The 12,216-nt window shown below is 38.8% G+C and overlaps 1 protein-coding gene across 6 annotated transcripts in view; it reads right to left on the bottom strand.

Annotated features, from left to right (window-relative positions):
- AKTIP (AKT interacting protein) overlaps window positions 1-12,092 on the bottom strand; it is a 25,734-nt gene extending 13,642 nt beyond the window's left edge. For 5 of the 6 annotated variants that reach the window (XR_775472.1, XR_775469.1, XR_775470.1 and 2 more), the window contains exons 1-9: window positions 12,046-12,092; window positions 7,812-7,927; window positions 6,278-6,483; window positions 4,204-4,268; window positions 4,019-4,119; window positions 2,593-2,681; window positions 2,420-2,518; window positions 2,091-2,198; window positions 1,316-1,376 (exon numbers count right to left, since the gene is read on the bottom strand). Coding sequence is in view for 2 of the 6 variants with exons in the window: in XM_010584959.1 (XP_010583261.1) it covers window positions 1,316-1,376; window positions 2,091-2,198; window positions 2,420-2,518; window positions 2,593-2,681; window positions 4,019-4,119; window positions 4,204-4,268; window positions 6,278-6,483; window positions 7,812-7,853 (771 nt within the window). In the remaining 4 variants the exon portion in view is untranslated. The remainder of the gene's footprint in view (window positions 1-1,315; window positions 1,377-2,090; window positions 2,199-2,419; window positions 2,519-2,592; window positions 2,682-4,018; window positions 4,120-4,203; window positions 4,269-6,277; window positions 6,484-7,811; window positions 7,928-12,045) is intronic. The other variant, XM_010584966.1, reaches the window with a different exon arrangement.
- Between the last annotated feature and the right edge of the window lie 124 nt (window positions 12,093-12,216).

Below are 12,216 nucleotides of genomic sequence, written 5' to 3'. Positions count from 1 at the left end.
AGAAAAAGCATTGTTTGCTATAAGTCTCTGAGACAGCATCATACCCTTTCCATTTCAAGCACCTCAACCTGTTCTTTCTTAGGTCTTTGATTTAAAGGGTAAGAAAGAAGGAAGTAGAGAATGAAGGACAGGGGAAGAGTCAAAAGTATTTCTCAAGTTTTTAGAAGAACATCAAGAAGTCAGAATCTGATCAAAATATTTTCCTGTGTGTTCTAAGGCTGGAGAAAAGCCACCTCACCTCAAGCCCTGCTGTGACTCTGGCTGTTAGGAACATTGCTACACTGAGCTTACAGGCAGCATATTGTATTAAGATCAATGTAAAAATCTCATTCATGGCAGAAGACAGGAAGAACACGAGTTAAAGCTTGCAGCAAGGAAGACTGAAGTTTGGACTGACAAAAAAACCCAAACATTTTTTATTACTAAAAAAGCAGCAAACACCACCACAGCTCTAGTGCAAGGAGCCCAAGTCAGTAACTAAAACATTCAGAGTGTTTTTCCTTGACAGTCCAGCAAAAATACCAGCCACCATTTCAGAATCCCTAGGCACTGCAAGCAGAGTTACTTGTCATGCCACTCAGTGCAGACTCAGAATTGCTGTGTGCCAGCTCTTTAAGTGCAAAGAAATAATAAATAAATAAATAACCCAACCAAAACCAAAAAACAAAGCGCACCCCGTTCCCCAAAACCAAATGTGTTGCTCAGGTGAAAGCTGTATGAGCCAAAACATTCTTGCTATATCAGTAAGAGTGCTTTGTGACAGAAGTAACTCTATGCACTCTTCAATTAGCTGATATTGTCTTATTAGAACTCAGTATTGTTAGAGATGTAAGCAAGGTACTCTGCCTGTGCTGCTTCAAAAAGTCTGGAATGAGAAGAAAGCCCTGAAGCTTTGATTCAATAATGAAAGATCTCTCAACAGAAGAGAACAAAGAAGTTGGGGACTGTCAGGTTATGCAGAAGTGGTAACGACCATGACAAGTGCAGGACAAGCTAATAGGCAGTCAGCAAATCTCTTCCTTCCCCTCTTTCCTTCCCTTCCACCCCTAAACAAAAAAATCTGCCAAGTGTGCCAACAGTTGTACTAACAAAGCTTTCTAGCTGGCTAAATGATTAATTGCTTAACACACTGAAGTTAGAACTGTGACATAACTGCTTAGTTAGGAGACCAAATCAGTTTCAGCACGCCTGCTGATCCAAAAGAGGGGTGGAATAAGGTTTGTCTAGTACACATTCATCACAGAGACAGAGAACCTTTCTTCCCTTATCAGGCAATAAACCCACACTACAGTGAGAATCTGGACTTTGCACATACCTTCTGAGTCAACATCTTCTCTCTAGCTTCATCATGTATAGCTGGATTCCATGGAGAAAAACTATGGAGAAAGTATAGTTACCTCTTACTTCACATTTTTGCAAACTACAGCTTAGAGCAGAAAGCAGCAATTTTCCTTGGTTTCGTTCGCTGAATTTCAAGTAAACTACAATTCTGAGTTTTCAATGTTAAAACATACAGTTAAGAACTGAATTCACATTGTCATGGATCTTTTCAACAAGAAGTACTTAGGTTTTCATTTTTGTTTTCAGTGAGAACTGGCAATTCAGCAGGTACTACATGAAACACTACTCATATTCCCTATGGTGCTGACTGCTCCATTCCCTATGCAGTCAAGCTTAAAAGCATTTTAAAAGTGTGACCAAAGCTATAGTCATGCAAACTATGTTCAGGAAAGTCCAAAAGCAGTATTTACTCCATGGGTATCTCTACTTGAGGAACATGAAGTGATTTGGAGCTTTTGTTTGTTTGTTTTGGGGTTTGTTTGTTTGAGGTTTTGTTGAGATTTTTTTAAGTCTTGGTTGCTTAGTGAACAAACAGTAAACACAAGTGTCTGATTATATTTAGGATTCACTCAATAGTAAACAGAAGGAAATGAGGGTAGGAATATTCAAAGTAATGCTATAAATGTAAGAAAGAAAAAAAAAAAAAAAAAAAGTCAGTCAGCTTGGCAGAGAAAGGCTTCAAATCAACAACTATACCAAAACTTGTACTTGAAACATTAGGACATGGTGAATATGCTCATGGTACTTACATGATTGCATAGGGATCCTCTATTTTGGGCTGATCAAATAAATGACTGCTGCATAGTTTGACACTATCCACTACTTTACTTTTGAACAGCTGAATATCTTTTTCATAACTGCAAGAGAGAAGTAAGTAATGTTAAGTAATTGCAAGGAGGTACAGGTTTGCTTTAGAAGCATGGACAGACTTGGCAAAGCCTCAGCTTTAGTTGCTAGTGCAATCAACTCTGGCAGTAGAGACCATGAACCGATAAACAATTTTACAAACCTCTTGTTTCTGCAAGTCTATGCAAAAACGTCTTAAGAGACCATATCTATACACATGGAAGATACTTACAGCACTGCAGCCTCAGGATTCAGAGGAGTAGTTGTATCAATCTTGTAGAAGACTCTGCGAGCATACATTAATACTTGCCATATGTGATTATGATTTCGCCTAAAGAGAACAAAACACAAATGAAGAAAGGAACAAAATTCTTTCAAATTATACATCAATATGTTACCACTAACCTCCATTTTGCAAATGCTCTTTTCACATCCAGTTCACCAGATAAAGGATCTACTAGTGGATGGAAGACAGGCAGATCAAAAACCAAGCGCTGCATTAGAAAAAAGAAATTCATTATGACAACTTCAATACTAATGCTAAAACCACTGGGTGAAGGTCACTCAAGATGTTGCTTCCAAATACTAATTAATTGTTACTGTATTAAAAGAAAGCAACCTGAAGTGCTTTATACCATCTGTGAAACTGTAACCCAACACACCCATGTTACATGCAGGGTCCTGTCCTCTCTCACATGCTTATCACCAAATCAGGAAACTAATCCAGCTAACCACACAGGCACTAGTGCCAACACAGGTAATATCAGATAAAATCAGATTAAAGGAGTTTTTCTGGTTTAGCTATGTGTGACTGAAAGCTTTTTACATACTTGAGCTACAATCAATACTACTTTTATCCTACATATTTTTAAGTAAACTGTGCAGTGACACCACGGTGTCTTCAGTTCTGTACAGCCAGCTTCCTCTGGTATTTGTGCATTCTTCCAAAAGAAAACTTAGTTTCAAAAGGAAGGTTTTAAAGCCCTATGGTAGCAATAGAATGATGGCTGTATGAGAGACACTGAAGTCTAATCTTTGAAAGAAACTGTTTCCTACTGGCTCTGTCCTTTTAAAGATGATGGCTTTGCACAAATTTGACACCAGGCAGACAGCTTCCTGACATAGCAACTTGTTCTCAGCTACAGCAGTTACATATGCCTGTCCCTCAATCTTCCTCTTACAGAAATTTGGCCAAGAGGACCAGCTGCTCTGCTCTGGAGAGTCAGACTGCCACAAGATTTTTTTTAAATTTTATTTTTATATTTTAATTGATGTAATAACTTGGATACTTTTCCCTAAAGAGAAAAAGAGAAATCAGAGATGGAAGGTAACACTGTACTATCTATCTCCTACTGCCTTTTTTTCACCAACATTCTCCTCAACTTCTTGTTGTTCTTTGTTTCAATGTAATTTAGAAGAGAGACAGGCAAGAAATCCTGCAATACTAGAAGCAAACACAGCACAGGTGCCTGGAATTTATGTTCCATTATATCACTACTCAGAATTTGCATACTACTTTAAGTGTTTCAGTGTTGACTTCCTTGCCGAGGAAGTAGCAGATCAAGAGTTGAGGTAAAGAATTGCTTGATTACTTCATACTCTAATGCATCTAACCTCAGGAAGTTCACTGTACACCAGCCTTAGTAATCAGAGTAACTTAATTCCTCCACAGATGTTAGGAAATATGTACAAGACATTGCAAATGAGCCCAGCCAACTGAACAAAACTAGTTCATGGAAATGAGAAGCTAACTGGTATATTAGCTTTAATAAAAAGTCATACTTAAAACACCAGAAAACAAGAAAAACCCAAGATACACACAACCACTTACCGGGCAGTCTCCATCTGGGTAATTATCAGGAATATAGACAGTAAATTTAAACACACCATCCTGGTACAGCCCATGTCTTATGAATATTACACCAAACCACACTGCAAGTGAAAAAGTTTGCTTGAGTGAAAGAATTTAAAAATATATATATGTAAAAAAACTTTAAAAGTTAGGTTTAAACTTACTTAATGCTGATCGGTAAGATGGCTGCACGTAGACACCTGGCAGTTTCTGCTTTACAACCAAGGTACTGCAATGAGAATCAGCATTTAGGATAGCTCCACAACCACACTAAATCTACAGCAAGCTGACAACAGTAAACCCAGAATGTACTACCAACAGCTTAACAGGGGACTTCTTCCACAAACTTACACGCAATTCCCAAGGTCAGATTGCTCACAGAAGGAGGTGGCAGAAAACTAGTGAAACCATATTTTTTCACTCTTTGTTTTTCCTACCCCTCCACTTGAAGAGTTACTAACAGGAAACATTATTCCTCCTGATAAAACTGTAAGTAGAGAAGTAGAAATAAATTCTTCCCCCAGTACATGCATTTAACACGTCATTACTGAAATTTCCATTTTTCTACTGAATCCCCAGTTTCAAAGTAAAGAAGAAAAAAAGAAATGCAATTAAGTAATTTTGAATGCAGATTTGCAGTCAATTGTAGAAAATTTTGAAATGTTTAAAATTGAAGTTAAAGTTTGGTCACAAGTAGTTTTTCAGTTTTAGATGAGACTATGCTGCAGGTCAAACAGGAATTACTGACAAAAAGTAACAGAAAATAAAAAGGACAGTCAAGAAGCAGGGTATATTCGAGATCTGGATCGAGTGATTCCAGGCATCTCATTAGCAGGATGGACCAAGTAATTTTCCCAAACTTGCACTTATTTGCTATTTCACTTCTTGAGATAATAATCCAGTCACGATCTTCAGTCACCAACGACCAGTGCATTATGAAAAGAGTTTCTACATCTCCTTTTGCTTTTTAGGAAAGTCCATTTGATAATCAACATTACTACAGGGGAAAAAATGTGCTATTTTTACTAGTTTTCAAATCAAGGAGCACAAGTAGTTGCTAGTAAGTTTAACCAACTGTAGTTGTATGGTATGCAGATTCTACTGAACACTATAAATGATAAACCAAATTATTCACTTCACAGGTTTTCCAGTTACTTGGCATATAGGTCCATTAAATTGAACTCTGCATGCTTGTACAAATAAACCATAATCTTAAAGCAGAATATTAACACAGTCCTGTGCTTATGATCTTCATAAAATTCATTATTATTTCCCTAATAATAAATTTGTTAAACTAGAGGAGTTTACATTATGATACCAATATATTTTTGCATGCTGCAGAAGAAAAACATCTTTCTTGAATTAAGAAGTCAGGGTCAGTTCCCTGAAAAAAAAAAAAAATTACTGTTTTGAGAGTTCTCACTTTCAATTTAATGGTTAAATGCAAGAACTGAGACTTAGCATTGCATAAGGACTCCAGGGATTTCATTCCAAAAGACATACTACATACTTGAGAATCCAGTATGTCTGTTACGGAGGAAGTCCCTTCAGCTTTGTAGCACAGAACAGTTTACGTAACTGGAAAGTTTTGCAGACAAATAGAGATTTCTATGCTCACACAGCAGTCTACAAATCACTAGACTGGATCAAATGCAACTGATCTGAAGAAAGTTATTTAAATTGCGCTAACTCCTCCCTCATAAGTTTCACATTAAATATCACTGAAAGACAGGAAAGAATATAGTCTTCCTAATATCCATTTAATAAGCCATATCAGACAGCGTTCAAGTGTTCCATGTAACAACTGAAGGAAGCTCCCACATCCTAACTCCATTAGACAGTGCCATATATTCATAACCATCTTCCCACTAAACATCTGCTTGCTTCTATTTTAATACTTGTTTGAAAAATTCGGTATTTCTGACCAAAAAGCTGTTAGGATAACTGGTCAGGATGCCTAAACCCAAAATGTGTTTACTTCAAGACTGAGAAATATAATAATTCAGAGAATCACATCTAAACACGTCCCTTTAAATCTCATCTCATCTTCCTCTCCCCTTCTACCTCAAGAGATTGAGACTGCTGCTCCAGAAAAAGAATTTTGTAGAACTTAAGTTTTACTGCCTTCTTCAAGGACTATGGGAGAGACACCAGGTAAGAACTAGATCCCTGCATGGTTTTTTACCACTGAAGCATAAGCCCAGTGACCTAAAAAAGACACAAAAAGTGAAAACCTACAACTCTGCAAGGAGGGAATACTCCAAATAAAAAGGCCCATAAGAAGCATGTGTTCCATTTGTCGACTGGGATGACATGGCAGGTGAAGCAGGCTTGGTTATTGGCACAGCATTCTTTGGAATAGAAGGCAACTGTTTCTTTGTAGAGGCTCGTAGAGGACTGGTTCGCAGCTCTCCACTCAAAGTTTTCTCTTCAGCATCGGGTCTCTGTTAGATTCAAAGAGAACCGTGAGATTACAGGCTGTATTTCATAAACATTTAACACATGAACATATTTTAACACAGGTTTAAACCCAACCTTGTTAATTACAAGTTTGGCCAATGAAACATATCTTGGGTTTTGGTGTTCTACTGCTTGGGGTTGGTTTTTAAATAGACTTTTATTCACTCAAACCTAGTCTACAAGTACAAGAATAATCAATGCTGGACAGGAAATCTGCAGATTAGGACAAATACTTAAGGAGGCTTACATTTATTTAGAAACTGGAATCACATAGTATATAACATCAGCTTAGAAGTCAATCTATTTCTAGCACACAATGCATCAAAATAAATCATTTCTACTGACAAGCATCCTCGCGTTCTAGACTTCAAAGAGTCTTTAAAAGTAGTGTAGTAAAGCTGGGATGAAATAAGAACTTTTTACAGAAAATTTCATGTGTTTCACTTCCTGCCTGTGCTCAAGACACCAACATCCCACTTGGAACTGATCACATAGCCCACTCCCACTGTGAGACAATCACCATTTGACAGTAATATCAAGTTTAAATAGTTTTGCTATAGCAATCTTTTTATGCCTATGCTGTCTTGTATTAAAAAAGAAAAAAACAAAAACAAACAAAAAACCTTTTCTACTTAACTGGTCACTGCTACACTGCTAGCGAACATTTTACTACATACAGACTGCAAAATCATTCTATAGATTGCCAAGACAAACCTGCAGGCTATAGACTTCTGATTAGGCTAGTTGCAGTGACTAGAGGCATGATTTAGGCTATAGTGTTTTGAAGTGCTTGAGACTTGGACTAGTAACAATACCTATGTCATAAGCATTATCAACAAAGTTATATAATTTGCCCTAGCAAAATTATATAACTCACTTGAGAAGTGATTAACCCTAGAACTACCATGCTTTCATCGTTGCTACAATCTGAAGTAGCAATAGTATTATGGAGGCAGAGTTTTGTCAACACTCACTGCACATCCAATACCTGGCTAAGCTCTATGAAAGACAGTAAACAAATGTGTTAAGAAACAAGTGTTTCAACCGTTTGAACAAGTTTGTTTCACCTTTCCTACTTAAAGATGCTTCAGATAAGAAAAGTCAACAAATTCTGGAGTAGACTCCATCCACAGGCAACTCCATCCAGTTAATACAGCTCAAAGCTAGCTTACACTTTTATTGAAGAGGATCACAATCCTCAGAATAAAACACACACTCCAACTGTATTTGTGTATCATCTGATGGTCTCTTCCAGAACTGCTACCACCCCTCAAGGCACGTTAACACCTTATGGCACCTACTCATTAAATACCTTGCGCACAGAACTTGTAGACATACTCCAGAAAGGGTTCATAACGTGTATTCCAAACAAATGACTGGAACTTTTCAGTGTCTTCAGAGTGTCCTCAGGCCTCTCTGGTTTATACCCTAAAAATACACATAACAAATATGCATTCTAACAGATAACAGCACTCAATATATAAATAGGATTCAGGTCTAATTCTGCAGCCAGCTTTATATTTCTGTAACTTCAAAGGCAAACTTCTTGTAGTTAAGACTGACAATAGTTAAAATTGCCAAAACTCTAATATATATTAGACTCCAGGACAATACTACAGTTGTCTATGAAGTAATTTTTGCACAGGAATCCCTGCCTTCTTTCTGCTAGAAAGATACTCTAGATTCTGCATTCCATGTTTTGTCTTGCCAACTGGAAAAAAAACCCATCTATTGCATCAGCACAGTCAAGAAAGATCCTCTACACATGCAAATATTAAAAAGTTATCACTTCACCACTTCAGTCCAGCACCAGACAGTACTACAATGGCTTACTCTCGTAGCACAGTTAAGTGTTGTCTCTCACATACACTGCTGACTTCGCATGTTTCTGAAGCACTCCAGTTTGAAAAAATCTCTGCCATTCCTGGTGAAAGAGATGATCCTCCCATTGAGTTTGCATCAAGTATGTGTCATTTTGTTTTCATCTGCACTGGAACACCACCAGGAATAGACAAAGCCACAGAACACAGAAGTTTTTCTGTAACTTATTTAATGGTTTCATTATGAGCACTAAGGCTTAGTGCTCTTTAGATCAGCAGTTCAGTAACAAGGACTTCAGCAGTATTTAGAGTTTCAGTGTCATCTACTGTAGATGTCCTCATTTTTCCCTCTCTCTAGTTTGTTGTTTGTTTTTTTAAAAAAAAGGTTTGCTATTGTTTGTGCAAGAACTCTCATCTACAGCACCTCTTGTCTGGCACAGCCTATTTCCTCCACTCTTGCTCCCCCCCCCCCTTCTCCTAGTTACCATTCCCCTTCCTGCCCCCCCCATTTCTGGCTACATTAACTAAGGTTTTGAGACAATTCACTTTACTCAATTTCTTTAATAGGAAGTTGTACAACATTGACCAAGGCAATTCAGAGGATGCAAGAGAAACAGAGAAAATGGCACAGGCTTCTATTGTGATCAACAATAATTTTTTCTATAGTAAGCAAGGCACCACCTCTTCAGCCATTGTTTTGACTAGTTTATAGAGAAAAAGGTAACATTATGTTCAAAAATCTCCCTAAAAGGAAAATAAATGCCAATTTTGTTAAAAGAAAAAAAAAAAGCCAGATAATTTATCCAAAGAAAGTCTAGCAATGGTAAATTTTTAAAAGAAACATTGATATCAAATCATAGGTATCCTTCTAGACTATATAGCAGCCAAGCATTCAAAAATGCAAGCACCATTTAGAAAAGTGATGAAAATTAACTAATTTCTCCACCCCAAAATCTCCTCAAAACATTCCAGTACGCATGATTCCTCCAGATATTTTTCCTCTTCAGCAGCCAGTCTCACATCACTCTGAGCCACTGAAAACAGAAAGTCAAAGCACAGCTACCACACCAGGGCATGCCCTGTGACAACAGGGAGAAAATGTTTTCACTTCTCCCCATCTCCTGTCTGGAAAGCAGAGCCACGCCAGAGGGCTATGCTGCGGGCCTTTTCTCTTCCATGAAACCCAGGCAGACTAAGTAAGACAGCAAGATACTAGGCTAGGAAGGTAGAAGACATTTCCTCGGTAAACTTCAGTGTAACCAGAGGATGGAAGAACTGACGCACAAAGAAAGCACCTGAGTGCTATGGCTTTGACAATAAAGTAAGTGCTGGAAGCTGAGGTACAGGTTGGAAGACAATTAGCTGGAATCTGGAGTGATTACAGGTTTGGGGTGGGATTTTTTTCTTTGTTTGTTTGTTTTGGACTGGTGTTTTTTTAATACTAGGTGATATAAATTGCATTATTCCAGAACCAGAGATATGAGATACAGGAGCTGAGCAGGACAAAAAATGACTTACGTATGTAAAAAACAGCCTAACCTATTAACACTGAAACAGGGAACGGATCTGGAAGCTTGGTAACTGGTGCTAGATGGAATTCAGTCACTGACTCCACCTTTCAGAAAGCAGCTATGCATCTCAGTACACTTCCAGCTTTGTTGAAAAGCTTTTCATTATAGAGACGCCTATTAACAGGCTATTAAGAGCAGTTTATATCTCCAAATACAACATTATTTTAGCTCTAAACTGCAGAATAACTTCCAGAGATTCTCCTGCACAGACATTTTTTATCCTGTTGCTTGCCAGTAATAAGTCATACATGGTGTTGTCCTAAACTTACTGTTTAACTGCCTCCAGTCTCATTCACCTGTTAAAATACTATTTATGATGGAGAACTAATAACCTCAGAGTACCAGCTTCCCAGAGGAGAATCATTTAAAAAGCCTTTCAAGGTGTTCTAGAGTTTGTCTACTTCTGATCACACTCACTCCTAGCTGTGCTATGTGGCAGTGGAGAATAATATCAATATAGAAAACTTATTCGCAACTGCTTATGCTCTGTAGCACCTTCACCTCACAATTTACTACCCCACATTAACCCAAAGAATAATTTAAAAAAAAAAAAAAAATCAATCAAATAACAGCATATTTGAGTTAGACTGTTTATCCTACTTCTCACTATGGTGAAGGTCTGCAGCAGACAGAGAGCCAAATCCCAATATCATTAAGTGGAATTTCTAGGTAGTTTAGTCATTCAATCTTGCACAGGGCTACAGTGCCTACTACAAGGTACCTACCATTATGATACCTTACGTTGCTCTATCTACCAAAACCATCAGCTTCCCACAAGAACCCAATACACTCTCCTCGTTTTACGAAAAAGTAATAAATACATTCAAAATCATCACCCTGTCTCCCTTCCCACTATCATGATTCACAGTGCCTCATCAAAGGAGAAACTAGTGTGCCGCTCAGTAATACGTTCTACTAATTTCCCCTACTTCAAGAATAGAAAGTAACAGCAACCTTCCTAAGCAGACCTCCTCCCATGGGCTTTTTATAGATATCTTTTTCTCTAGTGTTTTTCTTCTACTACAACAGCAATTAAAAAAAGACACAACACAAATTTGTTAAGAAACATTATTTCAAATGCTGCTTCTTGGAAAGGCCTTCTAACTTCTATACAGCACTGCATTACTAAGGTCCTATCACACCTGGACCAAGAAAGCCACCTCCCACCAAGCATAACCTTATGTTGACAGTCACCAGCACTGAGGTACACAATACAGGAGAGCAGTCAGAGCAAGTGTAAACTCATGCAGTACTTCATCATCACTCTAAAATACTTCAAAAAGTTATCACTAATGAAAACCAAAGTTTTAAGTACTTCACTTTTGCACGTTCTCCTTCTCTACACTAGGTACTCTCATTAAAGATTACTTCTATTATTTATACCTACTGTCATACCATGTGTCATATTTCTCTCCTGTCACCAGCAGAGACATTAGATTAAATAAAACACTACTAAACCAATCTGACAAGGACTTCGTCTGCCTGGAACAGAGCACTTTTCCAAGTATTTTCTGGAAACATAAACAATTCCTCAAGAAGAAAATAAAAAAGAATGTGTAGACGAACACATATATAATATAAATTCTTATATATATGTTTTTATGCATTTGATTCCCTACCTAAAAGGGAAGGGAGCCACTCCTACACCTGAGAATAAACAGAGCTGATTAGGCAGGGCACGAGAGAACAGCACATGTTCATCACAACACTATTACACGTTTGTCCAGCAACTGTAACTGTCAGTTTACACCCGAACTTACTTCTCAGCACACCTAACTCCTGATCGTCAAGGAGTTTCTCCAAGTATTTCGCCAGCCCACACCTTAACCTACCGGACAAGGGAGTCGCCGAAGGAAACGCTGGCAGCGAACAGGAACGCTGACTAGTCAAGCCTGTTTGCCAACTCTTCCTCACAGGTGGATTACACCTCTCCTACCGACACCTGCTGCCGCGACTTCCACCCCTCACGCACTTCTCAAGGAAGCCATAACCTACGCCAACGAAACCAGCCCTTTCACAAGGAACAGCTAACAGTTCAAAAGGCGCAAGGGGATGACCTGCCGACTTTCACAGGACAGCTGGGTCTCCCGAGGGGGCTGCCAGCTGGAGGACGGGTGGGTCGCAAGAGGGAAAGAAAACAACCAAAAAAACCCACCCCCAAACCCTCCTAGTTGGGCGAAGTCCCGAGACCCGAGCGGGGCGCAGCCTGCCCCGGCAGTCCCCGGCAGCACTCCACATCGGGGCCACGGCCGCGCCCGGCGACGCCGTTTGAAAAGGCGCGGAGAGGCCCGCCGGGCCCCGGCCCCGGCGGCAGCCGCCCCAGGGC

Source organism: Haliaeetus leucocephalus, unplaced genomic scaffold (assembly GCF_000737465.1).
Source record: "Haliaeetus leucocephalus isolate CR32 unplaced genomic scaffold, Haliaeetus_leucocephalus-4.0 Scaffold92, whole genome shotgun sequence".
Classification (NCBI taxonomy): domain Eukaryota; kingdom Metazoa; phylum Chordata; class Aves; order Accipitriformes; family Accipitridae; genus Haliaeetus; species Haliaeetus leucocephalus.
The sequence above is the reverse complement of the archived record's forward strand: the minus strand, read 5'-3'. Positions and strand labels throughout refer to the sequence as shown.